We start from the raw sequence: 20186 nt of genomic DNA on the forward strand, positions 1-20186 counted from the left end.
CCACCCAGGCGCCCCTAAATTATCGGTTTTAAGTCTCAAATCTCCATGTCCTTGGACAGTTTCTGTTCATCTGTAAATTACCTGTTTTCTGTGCCTTAACTTGTATAGTGGAGTATCTACATAATGTTAGGGCTAAAAATAGAGCCAATATTCTTCAATTCATGTTTCTGTTGTCTGTAAGTTAGATATAATTCGTTTAGTAGTGCTAAGTTGTAATTACATTTGTGTTCTTCCTACTTCCTTACAAAAAGTACCAAGTAGTTCTTGGAAGGTATGGATCCAGGATGCCATTTTCTTCTTATGGTTATGGATAATCTCAGTTTGTGATCACTGAATGCTCAATGAATACTGTTGGCTGAAAGGAAAATATATTAGTAATGAGAAAAAAAAAAGGGACCATATTTTAATGACCATATTTGGCCACTGTTTTCAGTCAGGTGCCTGCATACTATTGATTTAATCTCATGACACAAAAAGGTAAGAAGCATACAAATAAAGGAGGACATCTGTGTCAACATAGATAGTGCTTTAGTTTCCATGTATTATGATCATCCATTTGTGAAGCATGATCATTATAATTTTTCTGTAGGTGTGAAAGCATGTATTTCCCTTTTCTATCCAGAATGTAAGCCTTAATAATGAAGACCATCTTATCTTTTGTATCCCTCAGAGATCTCTATTAAAATGTCCAAATAGTAGAGATCTAGTAAAGACTCATTTGGGTTTCAGCACAGAAAATGGTTATTTATGGGTGTTTGCGGGGCTCAATTGGTTAAGCGTCCGACTCTTGGTTCCGGCTCAGGTCGTGATCTCAGGGTTGTGGGATCAAGCCCCACATGGGGTCCCGTGCTTGGCGGGGAGTCTGCTTCAGGTTCTTTCTCCCTCTCCCTCTTCGCCCCTCCCTGCTTGTGCTCTCTTTCTCTCAAATAAAATCTTTAAAAAAGAAAATGGTTATTTAATTTATATGTCTTAACAAGTTCCTGAAGTTGTGCCTGCTGTATATGGGCTTGAGAGGGGAAAAGCACTTCTGTATGAACAGCGATAAAAATAAACCGTAATGTGTATTTGTTTACAAACTAGAGCATTGTGTAACTGTGATCAAATTTGAATCACGAAGTTATTGAGCCATTTATTTCATAAGTCCAAAGTAGAGAATAGCAGGAAAATCTCTTTTTAGTACAATATATGCTAAAAAAAAAAAAAAGTTCCTAAGCATGTGTTTAGGTAGGTGAATGTGTAGGGAAGAAATCATCAAATAGTAGAACAGGTTATGATTCTCTTTAGGTCTTTTCGATCCTGGGTGGTTAAAACTTAGGAATGATGAATGCCTCTAAGAAGGGGAGGGGTGTTCTGTTACTTAAGAAAGCACGGAGTATCCAGAGGAAAGGGAGGAGTTGTTTTTTCCTCTCACAAGTGTGAGTTATCCCGGGTCAAGTACAGTCACAAGTGTGCTAACCTCTCTACCGTTTAAGCTGGAGATTACTTGAAAAGCGTAGCCTTTCTCTGACCTTTTGGTAGTTAAGTTTGTGTTACAATATTACATTTCAGACAACTGGTGACATGTGGGTGGTTTTAATGAATGGTTTCTTGTTCAGATGAGCGATCTCCAGCTGCTCAGTATGTAGACCTGTTGCTGAACCCAGAGCGTTACACTGGCTATAAAGGGTCCTCCGCATGGAGAGTGTGGAACAGCATCTACGAAGAAAACTGTTTCAAGTAACTGGAGGGGGTAGGGGAAGGAGGAGGAACGGCTAGAGGGAGGATGGAGGAAGGGGGAGTAGGGATCTGTTGGGAAAAAAAAGATGTAAAAGAAGTCAAACCATTTTATGTTTGAATTTTGCACTTTTCAGGCCTCGATCTGTTTATCGTCCTTTAAATCCTCTGGCACCTAGTCGAGGTGGGTTTTTCATACATTTTCATGCTTTTAGAGATTATTTACAAAATGCCTCTGTAACTAAACTTAATCTGAGTAAATTTTCAACTATATTTTCTTTAATTTGAATGATCAAAAGTATAAGCTTAGTTCATAGTTCAGCGTCAAGTTTTCTGCATGTTTTACATAATTACTGGCATTTATCGAGTGCCTGATATGTACCAGGCCCTAAATAAAACAGGAGTTTTATGGGAAATAAATCAAAATATATGAGTAATCCATAGATATCAGAGGTTTCCTGGGGAACTCTTAAAAATCTGGATGCCCAGGCCCTATCCCATACTAATTAAGTCAGGATCTGTGGGCTTAGACCCAAGTGTTGTTATTTTTTTTAACTGTCCAGATGATTCCAGTACGCAGGCACGTTTGAGAACCAGTGGCTCCCAACGTGCTTCTCAGAGTTGAGTGTGCATACAAACTACCTCGGAGCCTTGTTGAAATACAGGTTCTGATTCTGTGGGTCTTGGGTGAAGCCCAGGATTCTAACGAGCCCCCAGGTGATGCCCAGCGTGCTGGCTGGTCCACACAGCACGTTTGAGTGCTAAGGATGCAGAGCTGTTGAAGACACTCAGGATGCCTGCAGCACCACGGGAAACCTGCGCGGGCCGCCTAGGTCGCCGCTTGCCACACCGGCTGTTGAGCACATGAAATACGGCTGGTGCAGAACCAACTTTTACATCTGGCTGTTTGTTTAAATTTAAGAACTGAAGCAGTGTAAAATATTTTGTCATTAAACAGAACTTTACTGTTTGATAGGACACCTTTAGCTCCGGCCTCACACAATTATTGCATTGGAGCGCATGTATCCTTCTCACTTTTAAAACACGGATACTCGAAAAAACTTCACTAGAAATTTTTATTAGAAAAAATTTGGAATTACATATGTGGCTGGCATTATATTTCTACAGGACATCATTTTTGGAGGTTAATCAACATAAAACTTACTGGGCACATCCTCAGTCTGTTGTCAGCAAGGAGCCAAACCCTGGGAGCAGCCCTGTAATTGACTTGCCGTTCTGATGTTTTCTTTAGACCAGGGTTGATATAAGAACTTGAATTTCCTGGTCTAGACTTGTATCTTCAAGGCATTTCTGAGAGCCAAAGAGACACAGAAAGGTTGACCGAAGGGACTGCTTTTAGATGCTCACTGTCTTACGGTGCGGCACATGTTCTTTCCCAAATTCATTCTGATAGTGCTGGAAAAGGGAATTGGATCATGAAAAAGGTGTGCATCGTTTCTTATGGTCTCTTTTGCTATTTTTACCCTTATAACTTGTTATAAAAATGAAAACCACACACACACACAATGGAAAAACACAAAAGTTACATAAAGTAAAAAGAGAAAGCTCCCCCTTCCCCTTCCCCCATACCCACCCTGCCTCCACACCTTTCTTCCATAGTACAGAGTTTGCTAGGTATTCTTTCAGATCTTTTCTATGATCACTTTTTTTTTTTTTTTAGGATTGGAGTTAAAATATTTTTTTAAATAGATGTATAATTGACATACAACATTGTATTAGTTTCAGGTGTTTAATACAATGTTTAGATATTTGTGTATATTGCAGAATGATCACAGTGAGTCTAGTTAACATCTGTGACCATAATTACAGAATTTTTATTCTTGTGATGAGAACTTTTAAGATCTACTCTCTTACCAACTTTCAAATACAGTGTTATTAATTGTAGTTGACATGCTGTACCTGACAGTCCCAGGACTTATAAGCTGGTACCTTTTGACACCGCTTACGTGTTTCGCCCACTCCCCACCCCCTGTCTCTGGCAACCACCCATCTGTTCTCTGGATCTATGAGCTTGGAGGGTTTTGTTTTGTTTTTAGATTCCACATGCAAGAGAGCTCATACGGTATCTGTCCTTCTCTGACTGACTTCCCTCAGCAGGAGGTCCTCGGACTCCATCCTTGTGGTGGCCAGTGGCAGAATTTCCTTCTTTTTTATGGTTGAATAATATGATCACTTCCTTTTAAAGCAGAAAACATAGTTCATTTAACGAAACCATCACATCCTGAGAAATACCTCACGTCCATGTTGTGACAAATTAGAGACGTGAGACCGCTGGAAAGATGAGAGGAAGGAGAGTGCCACGTAGGAAAAGACAGAGGCAGAAAGAGGGGGCAGAAAACAGGGCTAAGAAAGAAGGGAGGCGGAGCACCAGGTGAGGGGAGAGCAGGGGTCCTGGTTGCTGGGGGAGAAATCTGTGCAGTAGTCAAGCGGCTCGGGCCGCTGCGCTCTGTGCGCCGGGCCCGCGGCAACTGCTGGTGTCGGCTCGCGGCTCCTCAGCAGTCGGGGCTCGGCCGCCCGCACGCTCTTGCTGAGCCGCACAGCGAGGCTTCTCCGGCTGGCTTTCCAACAGCTTTTGAACAACAGAACCTTTCTTCCCCAAAATGAAACCCGGTATGAGAAGTCCACATACAGAGCCGATAAAGGCCAAGCTGCTGTGCTCCCGAGAGCCCAACCTCCGGCTGCTTCCCCCTGTCTGGGCAGCTCTGTGGCTCCCCCAGTGAGGGTTTCACTGACCACGGTTTGAGAAATACTTTTCTTAAGGTGCGTAGAGGCCGAGGAGCGGCAACTTGGCAGAGAAGAGAGGGTTGTGTATATAATGATGAAAGGGGTGCCTGTGTCCATTGGCTCATTATTGAAACTAGTGATCTTTAGGAGTATTTTTAGATGCTTTCTGATATTTTTTACTGCATAAAACATATGAAGATCTTGTACTTTGGGCCTGTATTCTTATTAAGAAGTCTCACTTGCAGGGTGACTACACCCTGACCAAGGTCCATAGTGTAATTAATAGTTTAACGCACAGTAAGTGTTTTAATCTCATTAAAGTAAATAAAATTAGGATCTGAACTGTGGAGGACAGTTTCTAAAATCCTGTTTACTGTTTTCTTTTTCAGGAGAAGATGATGGTGAGTTAAAATTCTTGTGTTTGGGTATGCCTCAGGTATAGAGGAAATATTTTTAATGATCAAAATTTGACTTTTCCTGTCTAATTCAAAAGAAAATGTTTATCCTATTTTTTCAGAAATAGCTACCAATGAATGGTGACAAAAAATAAGAGTTTTATATTGTAAATTTACCCTATGTTTAACAAAACTATAAATTCCCTTTTACTTAAATGTTTAGTATAGAAACCAGGATTACATTCCAACTTTCCAATTATCTGGTTATTATAATCTACTAAAATATGTTCTGAAGAAATGGAGTGAAGTTAAGATAGCTTACCAGATAATTTGTCTTGTGACTTTATTTTCTTACTGACTTTGTAATTTATAATCTCAGTTATTGTAATACTTAATCTGGTGAATAGTGATTTATCAACAGTTGGTTATTCCAGGTTACCAGATGAATATCAGTCATAATAAATTGCCCCAAAACAGGCAAAATAATGATTTCAAATGGATGTTTACTTATCTGTGTTCAGGGACACAGTGATGGGCATTGTGCAAGATAGAAATATGTGTAAAACATGACGCCTTCGCTCCAGGAGCTGACAGTATATCGCAGGAATGATAAGCACTGTACATAATGATAAGAGGTGCTGCACATACATAGTACGAGCAACAGGTGGTAGAGCTCTTCAGAGGTGGGACAGAGCCTGTCTCACTGGAGGGATCTGGAAGTGGCATTTGAGATGAGTTTTGAGTAATACAGATATAGTCTAGTAGAATTGGATCCTGTGTGCGATTAGGAGAAAATGGCAGGGACCATGGAGTTGGAAAGGGAAGGATCAGGCATGTCTGGGGAGACCCTCTTAGCAGTAGGGAAGACTTTATGTAGGAGTGGTTTAAGTTAGAAAGATGAGAGGCCAGATTATTGAGGACTTGGGAGCTCAACTTTCCCTGATAGCATTTGGGGTTTCTCGAGTAAACAAGCGAGCTCATGATGAATGGCCGTTAGGAAGAGTATGTTGAATGAATTAATCTGTGGGAAGATGTTTGTGTAGTTTTACAAAATGTGGAGACTCTCAGGAAACAAAGCAATTCCTCACCATCTAATTTATCCCCTAGACTCCTTGCTCAGCTCATCTATGTGTTGGGTTTTTCTTATGCTTTGCTTTTCTTAAATAAAGTAATGCATTTTGTGAGTTACTTATCTTTAACTATTTTGATCTGTATTGACTGCCATTTTTGTTCCACTCAGAACAGTACTGATCTAGAACTAGATCTTTTAGCATTAGTACATAGGTAAGTCAGGTCCCTCTGTATAATAGTCATTGACTTTTCTGAAAAATTATCTCGAAAATTAAGGGATTTTAAAGTTACCCCTTGAAATTTAGTAGTCTTAGATAATTGAGGTAATATACATAGCTTTACTGCTCAGGAAAAAATGGAATAATTACTGATTTGATTTTTGTATTATAATTCACTGTTTTTTCTAGAATTTTTAAGGAGTTCTATGGTTATCAAAAGCAAATTTAAAATTTTTAAGCTCTTTCACCTTCTAATGAATAAAATTTACATAATATTTTGACTGAAATATTTTCTTAAAATTTTTGCTTAGTTAAATATCATTTATAAGAAAATTGTCCAAAAGTTGCTTAAATTACTTTAGGGCTTTATTTTCTAGAACCATATGCCAATTTTTCTACTTCACATGAAGCAGTGGCCATTTCTAGAGATATTCCTTAGTCTGTCATAGGAAATATTTTATATACTTAATTTATTCTAATTTGTAAATGACTTTAAAATATTTTAACCAAAATCTCTGTGTGTGTGTGTGTGTGTGTGTGTGTTTTTAAAGGAGAATCATTCTACACGTGGCTGGAAGGTAAACTTACATGTCTGCATTTTAAATTTATTGGTTTCTTGTAAAAAATGTATGGATTTATTTAATATATTTTTGTAAGTTCAGGATTCATTACCTAGACAACTAATTGTGACGGTGTTTGAAAGAAAATGACATATTTTAAGTTATTGTATTTTAGGATACAATGGTTTGAAAATTTTGAGGCTATTGCTCAGCCAAGAATAATCAGCATTAGGGAAATATACAGGGCAGATACTGGCCTCGGGTTTTCATAACTAGCTTCTCAGTGTTACTTTCATTCTGTATATACCACTCATCCATACTGCTTTCTAGTAACCATTATGCAAACTACTTTGTAAGTAGAGACCTTCTTTTTGGAAGGAAGTACTTTTTATATATATATGAAATTGAGGGAAGGTAAATTTGATTTCAGAAGATTTTAAACAGTGTTTACACATGTTAATATAGCCTAAACTTGTCTAATTAAAAGATAAAGCAATATAGATCCCAGGAGATACTTTGCATTCTTATATTTTCTAGTGTTGAAAATACAAATGCTATTAATGGAAAGCTAAAACATTCTAGGATTTTCACAATTTTGTTTAAAAACTGGATATATGATGCTTTTAAAAAATTTACCAAATTGCCATTCATTTATGAAAGCAAAAGTTAAAATGTATTAATGAAAGATAAGCAAGTTGAATGATACAGGGGATCATAATCTTATAGGAACTCTACAGAGTAAAACTAAGTACTTAATTCTATTTTATGTCTGCTAATTGGTGATGTTATCTTGTGAACATGATTTCTCTTTGTTTTTAATGAAGTGTGTACATATATTGGCCATTATTAAGGTGAACGTTATTGATGTGCCACTATACTAGGAATGATATTGATAAATGGCCTATGTGGAAGACGATTCTTAACTTTGTTTCATTAGCTGTATTGTAAAGATACAAACTGTGGAAAGTAGTATTGAGGTTAAAAGAGGTGGTGAGAGACTCTGAATATTGCTAGTGGAGGATGGGAGTGAAATGTATGGGCAATATTGAATTCTAGGGTATTCTGTATTAGCCACTTTTGTAGTATCCTACCAATGTAAGCCCCTGAATATTGATACATGGTTTCAGAGAACACTCCTATTTTTATAGGCAACTGACTCAACTTTTCTGAGATTCAATTTCCTCATCTCGGCCATGAGACAGGCAATAGCCAACCATCTTACCTACACTGTGAGTGTAGATGATGCCTATAAAAATGCCTTTGAAAATCACTAAATAGTGTCCAAATGTCACATAATCCTGTTATTGTAAATCTAGCCCTTTTGTGAGAGAAAAAATTACTGTCAGTGTCTTATAAATCACTTGATGAATGTGAATTTGAATGAAATTAAATCCAAAAGAAAGAGACCCACTCTCTAAATTGGATAGTTGAATTTGCTCTGTATTGTTAGAAATAGAAGCAGTATAAAGAACACCCAAAAAAACAAATAATCCAGTCAGAAAATGGGCAGAAGACATGAACAGACACTTCTCCAAAGACGACGTACAAATGGCTAACAGACACATGAAAAAATGTTCAACATCATCAGCCATCAGGGAAATTCAAGTCAAAACCACACTGAGATATCACCTTACACCAGTTAGAATGGCAAAAATGGACAAGGCAAGAAACAACAAATGTTGGAGAGGTTGTGGAGAAAGGGGAACCTTCTTACACTGTTGGTGAGAATGCAAGTTGGTACAGCCACTCTGGAAAACAGTATGGAGGTTCCTCAAGACATTAAAAATAGAGCTACCCTACAACCCAACAATTGCACTACTGGGTATTTACCCCAAAGATACAGATAGAGTGAAAAGAAGGGGCACATGCATCCCAGTGTTCATAGCAACAATGTCCACAATGGCCAAACTGTGGAAGGAGCCAAGAGGCCCTTCAACAGATGAATGGATAAAGAAGATGTGGTCCATATATACAATGGAATATTAGCCATCAGAAAGGATGAATACCCACCATTTGCATTGGCATGGATGAAACTGGAGGGGATTATGCTAAGTGAAATAAGCAGAGAAAGACAATTATCATACGGTTTCACTCATATGTAGAACATAAGGAATAGCACAGAGGACATTAGGGGAAGGGAGGGAAAACTGAAGTGGGGGGAACAGAGGGGGAGATGAACCATGAGAGACTACAGACTCCAGGAAACCATCTGAGGGTTTCATAGGGGAGGGGGTTGGGGGATGGGGTAGCCGGGTGATGGGTATTAAGGAGGAGGGCACGTGTTGCAATGAGCACTGAGTGTGTTATATGCAAACAGTGGATCATGGAACATTACATCAAAAACTAATGATGTATGGTGACTAACATAATAAAAATATTATTCAGGAAAAAAAAGAAATAGAAGCTGGTAAATTTTGCCTTTGTAAATCAGCTTTTGCAGAAGTTACTTAACAGCCATCCAGGAATTTCAACCAATAAACATTGTACGTTGACTATTTACTATGTGAGCAGAATCACATCAGATGGAGTGCAGGAATATGATGGAAAATTATTTTATGTAGCCTTTCTTTGTTACTTACTGTGTTACTTAACATTTTCACGGGGACCTCAGTGGTCGGAGACTGCGTCATGCAGGGAAAAGCTGTCCAGCACTTTCCTGCCGACTGTGTTGTGTCTTGTTAGTACACTCAATTGGCACATCTTTTATTTTTACCATTTTGCTTTAAGTTACCTAATTATCAGTTTATGGAAGTGCATGTCTACTCCTCGCTCCTCACTTATCATCCATCCCCATTTCAAGTACGGAGCTTTGAGGGCTTTGCAAATGAGAATGGCCTCCTCGTTTATGCTCTTATTTTTAGGCATATGTCTGTTTTCCCTTCTCTGGTCTTTAGAGAGGTAGGTTAGAAGGAAAAGAAAGTGAACTTCAGATCTGATCGTTTCATTTGATAACTGATTTGATTAAAAGTTTTACTAGAAGAGAAGTAATATTTTATCAAACTTGTTCATGATGTTTGTATACCTTGCTATCATGAACATTCAAAATTGCTCATATACTTTTAGTAGAAGCTGCAAAAAAGAACTTAATTTCTGCTTTTTGGTTCCCATTTGTACAATGGGAATATTCTGGCAAGAATTCTGAATAAGAGAATGAAATCTCAAAAGAATTGTTTTTTCTATGAGAAGCTACTTGCTTCAGAGCCATAGAGGGTAGAACATAGAGTAAATTGAAGATCTAAAAGATCTTGGGGAAAATGCAAAGTAAGCCACATTTTAAAAATCCCTCAGCTTATAAATGAGGTTATTTCTTATTCCTTCCCACTATTGAAGCCCATTTTCCCCAGGAGTAATTAAAAAACAAAAAACAAAACATGACAAAAACCAAAAAATGCTATTGGATGGTAAGGGAAGGAAAAAGCGAATTGCTTTGCATTTAGTGGATTCTTAAAACTTAGGTTTTCGCATTTTTCTTTATTTAAAAAATTATGAAGAACCTTCTCTGGAATTTCTTTTTTATTGTAAAATATATATAACATAAAATTTACCATCTTAACCATCTTAAACTTAGTGGCATTAAGTACATTTACAGTGCATATTACTCTTATAATAAGAGAAAATCTTTTAAAATTGAGGCAGGGGTAGGATAGGATAGTGGAATTATCTTGACCTCCATTTGAGCAAAACCCTTAAGACCACATGAAATAATTTTCCATCATATTCCTGTACTCCATCTGATATGATTCTGCTCACATAGTAAATAGTCAACATACATTGTTTATTGATTGAAATGTCTGGTTGACTGTTTTCCAGCTTTGGGCTCCTTACAGGTGGACCATACAGTTAAGTAGAACTGGAGAATTCTAGGGCAGAGGATTAGTAAGACACACTAAAGAATCTGAGGAAGAAGAGAAATGGAATGCAGTCTCTTCTTCCTCCACAATCAAGTAGGTTCAAAGAAAGGACATCTCTAGGGAAGGGAAAAGGAGAAACAGCTATTGTTAAGCCAAAGCAGTGACTTTGAATTATATTTGCTTTGGTTTAGCCTAACCCATGAAAAATCTGTGCTGTTGCCTTCTGGGTAGCGTGGGAACTTGCCAAGTACATCCTTAGTGCTTAGATCTCCAGAGCCCAACATTTGCTGTCTCATTCTGCATTAAGTTATCATATTCATAACTCCATTCTGAAGTCAGAATCTTATTTTATCTTATAGTGAGAGGATTTTGATCTAATCATTTAATATTGTTCCTTATTTTTAATGTCCTTGAAACTTACCTTTAAAAATAAGCCTGTGTACTGAATCTTCTTGAGTCAGTATTTCCGTGATCTAAATGGATGTGGTTTCTTTTTCAATATTTTTCTGAATAGGTTTGTGTCTGGAAAAGAGAGTCTTCTATAAGCTCATATCTGGACTTCATGCTAGTATCAATTTACATCTATGTGCAAATTATCTTTTGGAAGGTAACCACATTTTTATGTAGAAATCTTGCCTTCTGTTAGTGTAAATATTGTTGGGGGGGAATATATATTCTCTAGAGAAAAAAATCCTATTTCTTAAAGCTGTATTATGTATTTCTCTTTCTCTTTAGAAACCTGGGGTAAACCTAGCTGGGGACCTAATATGAAAGAATTTAAACGCCGCTTTGACCCTGTGGAAACTAAGGGAGAAGGTCCAAGAAGGCTTAAGAATCTGTACTTTTTATACTTAATTGAGCTTCGAGCTTTATCAAAGGTGGCCCCATATTTTGAGCGCTCAATTGTTGATCTTTACACTGGAAATGGAGAAGAAGATGCTAACACAAAAACCCTTCTACTGAATATCTTTCAAGATACAAAGTAAGAATTGAGTATCAGTGATCTGAAATTCTGCACTCTGAATATGAATGAGATAGTACTTGAAAGACAACAGAAACTGACTCCTAAAAGTTAGTTAGGAAGAGGGAGAATTAGAACTGAGAAGGAACATGGTCAGTAGAACAGCCTAGTCACACTTGAGAATAGGCCCTGTTTTCAAACAGAACTTTGAATTTTATGTAGTATCAAAGTTTAATGCTATTTTATTTCATTTTAAAGATTTATTTATTTATTTTAGAGAGAGACAGCAAGTGGGGGGAAGGGACGGGAGAGAGGGAGTGAATGAGTCTTAAGCATACTCTGGGCAGATTGCGGAGCCCAACCTGGGACTTGATCCCACGACCACGATCATGACCTGAACAGAAACCAAGAGTTGGACACTTAACTGACCGCGCCACCCAGATGCCCCAAAGTTTAATGCGATTTTAGTATTTTTTTCCTTTTTTTTTTTTAAGATTTTTTTTATTTATTTGCGAGAGAGAGAATGAGAGACAGAGAGCATGAGAGGGAGGAGGATCAGAGGGAGAAGCAGACTCCCTGCTGAGCAGGGAGCCCGATGTGGGACTCAATCCCAGGACTCCAGGATCATGACCTGAGCCAAAGGCAGTTGCTTAACCAACTGAGCCACCCAGGCGCCCCCCCCCTTTTTTTTTAACCAGTTTTGTATTCTTCCAGTTGCTTTTTAAATTCAGATGGTGCTGTGTGTTCACGTGAAAGTAGATACCTAAGGGAACATTAGCTTTACGTTCTAGAATATACCTCTTAAAAAAATGCTGGTCTATAAAATTTGAGTTTACTGGTTGTTAAAATGAGCATGAACCAAAGTTGGATTAAGAAGTGTTCAAATTATGCATTAAAATTTAAAACATCTTTTTAATGGTGTTGCACATTTTTCACATAAATTGCTTTTAAGTTCAATTTTTAGATGATTTTTATCATGTAATTTCTTTAAAACATTACAGTCTTATAAATTAAAAAGCCATTTTTATGTGACTTTACTCTTTGAGTAGTTTATGTGTGAGCTATTTGCCACCTTCCTGTGTTATTAAACTTTACACACAAGTAAATTACAAATTGTAAATATTTGTGGGGATAGAAAATTCTGCCAGAGTTCTACTGCACAGTACATGAATTTTTTGTCTGTAACTTGTAATGTTGTCATTTCATCAGGTCCTTTCCCATGCACTTTGATGAGAAGTCCATGTTTGCAGGTGACAAAAAGGGGGCCAAGTCATTAAAGGTAAAAAGTTCTTGATTGGGGGATAGGATCGGGAGCAGTTGACTGGCTGTGTTTTAATCCCGTCCATCTAAACTCTCCTTGCCCAGTCCTCCCTCTTGTTGAAGTTGGTCTGACTGGATTTTGCTATAAACGGCACAGAAAGCCCCTTCTCCAGACTTTTCAATTCCTTTCTCCTTTCTCGTTTGGCCAACTCCTAGTGAAGCCTCTGTTGTTAACTGACCGATGAATATGGCACCTTTGTAAAGGTCTTTTAAAAGGTTAACACCTTTTTTGAGAGAAAGTTTTCTTGCTTTAAAATCACAATGTGTATTGTTTTGATTTTAAAAATCATGACTTTGCCACTTTGAAGGCAACAAATACTATATTTTTCTAAAGTTTATTTTATGGAATATTTTATGGGATGTTCAAATTTCTGGAACTATTATGCTTTTGTCTTTATGGACTAACATAAAAGGCAAAAATTACCTGTTACCCTGTGATATCAGAGGAGAATGTATTTTAGGAACATTTTCAAACTTCATGTTGGCAGCTCTTTGTTTTCATTTGCTTACGGCGTATTAAGGAATACGTTGTACCCTTAAAATGTTCATAAAAGTATTTGAAATTGACTGGCAAGCAGTCTTCTAGTGCAGCTCCACATCTTTTATATGCAATTCTGAAATCCAGAAAGCTCCAAAAGCTGAAACATTTTTCTTATGTTTGGTGCAAATTAATTTGTTAGCAAAACCTGACCTGTCTGATGTAAGAGTATAGTGCTTTTTAAAAATTCTGCTTTGTTTGAATATTCTTACATTTTGCTACAGAACCATTAATGTATGTGATTACTAGGTGTTGCCACACACTCTGGTAGGGTGTTTCATAATAAATAATGTATGTACTATATTTCTAAAATTTGGAATTCTGAAACACACTTGGCCCTGAGATGTTTTAGATGCTCTTTGATAAATGAGCACTGAGTGATTCTCCATTGGTAAGAGTCTCTTGGTGCTTCTGAAGTGAAGTAACTTAGTCACAACTGCATTTTAGTTTTCGAAGGTTTGTTTTGTTTTATGATTATTTTAGGGGTATATTGCTATTGTGGTATTTACCATGATGTTAATTTATTTTTATAATGCTTCCTATTTTTAAAGCATTTATACAAGTATTATACTTTTGGACAACTCTGGTTGTTTTTGTGGAGGAAGAAGATAGGAGTGAGAAAAGAACTAGCTGTCGTCTATGAATTAATGGAAATTGTGTTTGCTGTTTTTCAAAGGTGTATAAAGGAGAACTTAAGTCCGTTTTTCCATCTCCTCCCAAGAACATGAATTACATAAGAATGGAGCAAAGGACTTTCGTGTTCTTTATTTTGTCTTTTAGCCAGGGTACTGTTTCTTTGGAACCTTTGGAAAGCAGCCGGGCAGGGCTTCTGGTGGCCAGAGTTTTCAGGCTGCTTGCCTCTAGCTTCATGCAATAAAATGCTTACCTCAGTACAGTAAAATGAAATTTATTCTCTATGTTTACCACATGAAAAAGATGAGGAAACTCTCTTAACTACTGTTAGCCTCAGAGGAGACTGGCATTCGAGTCCCAGAAGCCATGCCCAGTTGCTTACAGGCTGAAGAATCCTCGCTGTGTAGGAAGCAATTGCAGCACAGTCCAAGGGTCCAGTTAGCAAACATCCCTGGAGAGGCTGACTGGGAAATGCAGGGGGCTGTGAGAGCACAGCCTCCGTACAGCCCTGTCATCGTCGGTGCTCAGGGAACACCCATTACAGCGTGTGGTAAGGAAAAAGGTGAAAACCGATCAGTGGTCTAAGACCACTTTCCTTTTCTGATTTGGACTCACGCAAGCAATACATGAAAAATAAACCAAACATGGTATAGATAGATTTACCACTGGCTGTATGCGGATATCAAATGGAGGCAGCAGTTAAGTTCCTTAAAAGTAAAAACCATGAATCATTACTTTTGTTTTTCCCATAGTGCCTATGTTGGTGCTTTGCATAGAGTAGCACCTCAATAAAAAGTTTCTTGAGTTAATATGTGGAATGGATTTTACGAATTTCCATGGCTACTTGTTTTAGGTGCCATGTTATGCCGTACAAATCCAATTATTTTTCTTCTTCACTGTTGAAAAACACAAGTCATTCATTAATAAGCTTCAGAACTTTTATTTCTTGTATAATTCATACAAGTGCAGTTTAATTTTTAAGACTCTAATGAGAATAAAAATATTTTCTGCATGTTAGGAGGAATTTCGCTTACATTTCAAGAATATCTCCCGTATAATGGACTGTGTTGGATGTGACAAATGCAGATTATGGGGGAAATTGCAGGTTTGTGTTTTGTCTTCTGTTTTAAAACTATTACTAACCTTAAATATTCTTACTGGGAAGTTGCAAGTTTTTATACCCTCATTGTTCATTGAAGCAGAAGATCTGAAGTATGGTTTTTCTGCTTTATTGATGAAAAAGATGAATATGTTAAATCTGTGTTACATGTGTAAGAATGTTTTTCCTATTCTGTGTTAATGATTTTGGTTTTATTGTATCTGTTTCTGTTGGTACAATCTGAGATTCATTTCTGAAGTTGGTGATTATAAATAGTGTATGAGTATTTTGTAGACCCATATAAAAAATATATAAAAAGAATTAATTATCAAATTTCCATCACTGAATTTGAATTTCAAATGGTCACAAAAAAGGAAAGTTCTGCCAAGGAGGCCCATTTCTCTCTCTATATATTCAGTGTAAAAAGGATTGTTTGATGTTTTATCTTATTTTTTTTACAAAGATGTAAGTCAGAAAATCAGGAGACAGAATTATTTTAATGGAGACTACACTGAAATCAGATGTTTCTTTTTCTCTGGTTCTAATAATTGATAAATTTTTAAGTGTAGTTATCACTAATAATTTCTAAGTTTTGAATTGCTAGGGGCTGTCAAAAATGCTTTCAAGGTTACATATTGAACATTGTAATCCTCATGTGATATTTTCTAGGTTAAGAAAGGGCATTTTAGTAATTTATGTCCAACAAATGTTAAACTATTCAGGTTCCTTAACAGTTAAGATAAATTTATCATGCATAATATATCAGGAAGTAGAAACTGTATTTTGCAGTTTGACGTTTTGGTGAAAAGTTCAGTTCATACGAATTTCTTGACTCTCATCACAGTGACTGTGTATTCCTTTCAACCTTTATAGTAATTGTTATTACATTAATTTAATTTTTATGTGTTTCACTATTTTCTCTAGACTCAGGGTCTAGGAACTGCCCTGAAGATATTATTCTCTGAAAAAGAAATCCAAAAGCTTCCAGAGAACAGCCCATCTAAAGGCTTCCAACTCACTCGACAGGAAATAGTTGCTCTTTTAAATGCTTTCGGAAGGTGAGAACACTTTTCACAGTGAAGACTCGCTGGGTTTTGCTGGTTTCAGCAAACTTCAAAGATCGTCTTCTCTGCTAAAGTAGTTTGTTTGGCTTTATTTGGTCGACAAAGAGAAAGAATTATATACTGTCATATCCCTACTCACAAGCCAGGGTCTCAGCAGGTCACAGGAAAATTAATAGTGTCAGATTGCCAATGTTTCTGTTTGTCTCCTCAGTTTTGTGGGGAAAATATTCTAATATTCAGCCGGCTATAGCTTGGTCAAGTACAATAGCAGGAGTAAGGAAAAGAAAGCTTGGTTGAGATGGTGATGAAAGAAAAAGAGATTAAACCTTCTCACTGCTTTTTTTTTTTCTTAAATAAAGATTTCCTGTATTTGAGAGAGACAGAGCAGGCGCATGCAGGAGCAGGGGGAGGGGCAGTTGAGGAGGGAGAGAGAGAATCTCAAGCAGATGCCATCCAGCCCAACGCGGGGCTCGATCCCACAACCATGAGATCATCAGGACCTGAGCCGAAACCAAGAGTCAGAAGCTTAACCCACTGAGCCACTCAGGCGCCCCTGATTTTTATTTCTTAAGCAGAGGAGGCTTTTCCCCTCCATTCATTCTTACCCCATTTTCCCCCTGCATAGATCTATATAGTTTGCTTTTGGTTTATGCCACAGATGGTTTCAAACAGAATTTGAATTTGCCCAGTGATACATGCGCTACCAGCTAACTGAGGAATACAGAACAGAAGGAAAAGAATCCTAGAAAATAAGAGAAAACTGTGCTGCCCTGGAAAATACAAAGTCAAGGAAGAACTGTTTAAAAAAAAAAAGGGGAGGGGGAAAAAATAAAAAAAATTAAAAAAAGGGGGGAGGGGGGAGCCAAGTGATACAGAGATTATTTCTTATGTTTTCTTAACATGCATTTTTAAGTTAAAAAGGGGGCAGTTAAGTGAAAAATAAATTGTTCCTTCCCCATCGTAGAAGATTATACCTGTTGTTCCCATGTATTTACAGATGACTGTGTAGGTTGGGATTTCAAGCCTAAGCTAGACATGATGTCCATTACTGATGATGTCCATCAGTAATTAGTACTTCCTGAAGAATTTAGTTCACCCACTTATGAGGCCTGTAAATAAGATAAAACAGGAGAAACTGAATTAAATTTAGAATATTTAAATGTAACTTAAAAATATTTTCAACAATTTATACATTTTAAATCCAAATAAAATTAAATTGAGAAAAAAACAGATGTTAACTTCCTCAAAATGTTTCTGAGTCTCAGGACATCCATAAAGACAACCCTGTCGGCTTCAGTTCTCTATCTAGAGCCTGGTATTTCCTTCTGCTGTTCTGTGAAGACAACTGGGTTCTGAGCCAGACTAGTTAATATTATCATCACCACACAGTTACAGAATTCTTTTTCTTGTGATAAGCTTTAAGGTTTACTTTCTTAGCAACTTCCAAATACATAAGCATTATTTTATTTTTTATTAAGTTTTTTAATTCCAGTGTAGTTAACATACAGTGTAATATTAGATTCAGCTGTACAATACAGTGATTCAGTAGTTCTGTACCACATCCAGTGCTCATCACGGCAAGTGCCTGCCTTCATTCCCATCACCTGTTTCCTCCATCCCCCACCCCCACCCCCGCCCCCGCCCCCCCCCTCTGGGAACCATCCGTGTGTTCTCTGTAGTTGAGAGTCTGTTTCTTCGTTGTCTCTTTTTTCAATATATGCCAGTACTTTTTTTTTTTTAATTTTATTCTTATGTTAATCCCCATACATTACATCATTAGTTTTATATGAAGTGTTCCATGATTCATTGTTTGTGCATAACACCCAGTGCTCCATGCAGAATGTGCCCTCCTTAATACCCATCACCAGGCTAACCCATCCTCCCACCCCCCTCCCCTCTAGAACCCTCAGTTTGTTTCTCAGAGTCCATCGTCTCTCATGGTTCGTCCCCCCTCCGATTTCCACCCCTTCATTCTTCCCCTCCTGCTATCTTCTTCTTTTTTTTTTCTTAACATATATTTCATTATTTGTTTCAGAGGTACAGATCTGAGATTCAACAGTCTTGCACAATTCACAGCGCTTACCAGAGCACATACCCTCCCCAGTGTCTATCACCCAGTCACCCCATCCCTCCCACCCCACCACACACTCCAACAACCCTCAGTTTGATTCCTGCGATTAAGAATTCCTCATATCAGTGAGATCATATGATACATGTCTTTCTCTGTTTGACTTATTTCGCTCAGCATAACACCCTCCAGTTCCATCCACGTCGTTGCAAATGGCAAGATCTCATTCCTTTTGATGGCTGCATAATATTCCATTGTATATATATACCACATCTTCTTTATCCAGTCATCTGTCGATTATGCCAGTACTCTTACAAGGACATACCACAGTTTACTTAGCCACTCTCCTTTTAATCTTAATTGAGCCCTGCTTTTTAATTTATATGGGTTCTGTACATTTACTTTTTCCTTGGAGAATGTTACAGTTTTTCTTTTTTGTTATAGTTTTTCTTAATAATTGTTAATGGGATCTTTTCATTTTATCTTCTACCTGATTATCAGTCCGTTTAAAGAGTAAATGACTCTGGCTGCATTAACACATAAAATCACCGTGTTCCACCTCGGCGAGTTTGTGCATTCGTTTTTCTGAAGTGAATTAGTTTTCTCTGACGGCCTGTTGAATACAGTTTTACCTCAGAGCCCCGAGCCCCGCGTCGTTTGTCACATGGTGCTAGTAGGCAGAGACACACGATGAGCATTACCTGTGGTTCTGGCCACTGAGTCCTGGAAAACGGGGCTTCTTTACCCTGAATACTCTGCAAGTGTCTTTGCTACAGGAACAGCCATTTTCTGATAGTTCCAGCTTCCGTCTCAGACGGTTTCCTTTCCAGCAAACAGCTAGGGCATTGCTCTCCCTGTTGGGTGTGACAGTGCACCGCAGCGCCCCCTCCAGGAGAGACGCGGTAGGTCAGGGCGCGCGCGCTGTGTGCCCCGCCCCTCCCCGGTGCCGGGCGAGGAAAAGCTCCGCCGGCAGTCAGCTGTGAGGTCTGGCACGCGTCTCCCCGAGACTGTGCTCCCCGGGTCCCAGTGGTGCCGGTCAGTGTGTGGTCTCCGGGTAAGAGCGACATACCTGTGGTTAGTTCGTGTGTCACCTGTGAGTTCTCTGATCCTCTCCCTTTCCTGCCTAAGCCAGACTTCGAGCGCGCTTTTTCATTCTGAACACACCTGCTGTTGACTCGGCTCTCTTCTCTTTAGTTTTAGGCCTTGGTCTCTTTACCGTATCTTCATATATACTTGAGGGTTTTTTTTTTTTTTTTAAATAGGTACTTTAAGGTACAGCATATGATTTTACACATTTATTTTGTTTAATAATCATATTGTTTTTTTTCCTAATAAAAACTGTTTCGATCCTTTAATATTCTGAGGTTTTAGACTAAGAATTCATTTTCTACTAATGCCACAACTTGCAAGAGTAAAAAAGAAAATGTTGAGACTCTAGAGAGCATGGACTTTTTGAGAGTCATGACATAGTCATGACATAGGATGAACTGGTTGGAACCCACCTATTAGCTGCGTGGCCCTGAAAAATTACTTGATTTATTTCACTCTCAGTTTTCCTCAAATTGGAACATCAGGGTTAATTTTATCTACCTTGTAGAATTACTTTTTACAATGACTGAGAATATGTGTGATATGCTCAGGACATTGCCTGGCATACTAAGCTCTCGATATAAGAGAAGTTCTTATTTATTAAGTATTTAGAGTAAAGAAAGAAGCTTAATATTGCAACTACATCATCTTATGTTATAGAAAGACAAACATTAGATTTTTATCATATCAACCCTGAGTTGTTTGTAAGGACAACTGAGCTTATAGAATTATTTTTTTTATGATTCCCATTCCAGAGTTTTACTTCTGGGCCTGGGCCCAAAACCATGCATGCATTCATGCGCTCATTTAATAAGTACTTATTGAACACCGTAAATAGTGGTAGATGTAGGGCACAGGTAT

At 37.9% G+C, this 20186-nt stretch overlaps 1 protein-coding gene across 5 annotated transcripts in view; it reads left to right on the forward strand.

Annotated features, from left to right (window-relative positions):
• Positions 1-20186, forward strand: part of ERO1B (endoplasmic reticulum oxidoreductase 1 beta) — a 60826-nt gene that overhangs the window by 37472 nt on the left and 3168 nt on the right. For 2 of the 5 annotated variants that reach the window (XM_064594600.1, XM_064594596.1), the window contains 9 exons: positions 1596-1716; positions 1851-1897; positions 4848-4859; positions 6694-6720; positions 11068-11160; positions 11289-11535; positions 12724-12793; positions 15024-15110; positions 16029-16162. In XM_064594600.1, the coding sequence (XP_064450670.1) occupies positions 1596-1716; positions 1851-1897; positions 4848-4859; positions 6694-6720; positions 11068-11160; positions 11289-11535; positions 12724-12793; positions 15024-15110; positions 16029-16162 (838 nt within the window). Of the gene's footprint in view, positions 1-1595; positions 1717-1850; positions 1898-4847; positions 4860-6693; positions 6721-11067; positions 11161-11288; positions 11536-12723; positions 12794-15023; positions 15111-16028; positions 16163-16826; positions 16981-20186 lie in introns of those variants that run through there. The other 3 variants (XM_064594598.1, XM_045877787.3, XM_064594599.1) reach the window with 3 other exon arrangements.

This window comes from Mirounga angustirostris, unplaced genomic scaffold, assembly GCF_029215605.1.
Source record: "Mirounga angustirostris isolate CCGP_5_RB_7025 unplaced genomic scaffold, mMirAng1.0.hap1 SCAF_6, whole genome shotgun sequence".
Classification (NCBI taxonomy): domain Eukaryota; kingdom Metazoa; phylum Chordata; class Mammalia; order Carnivora; family Phocidae; genus Mirounga; species Mirounga angustirostris.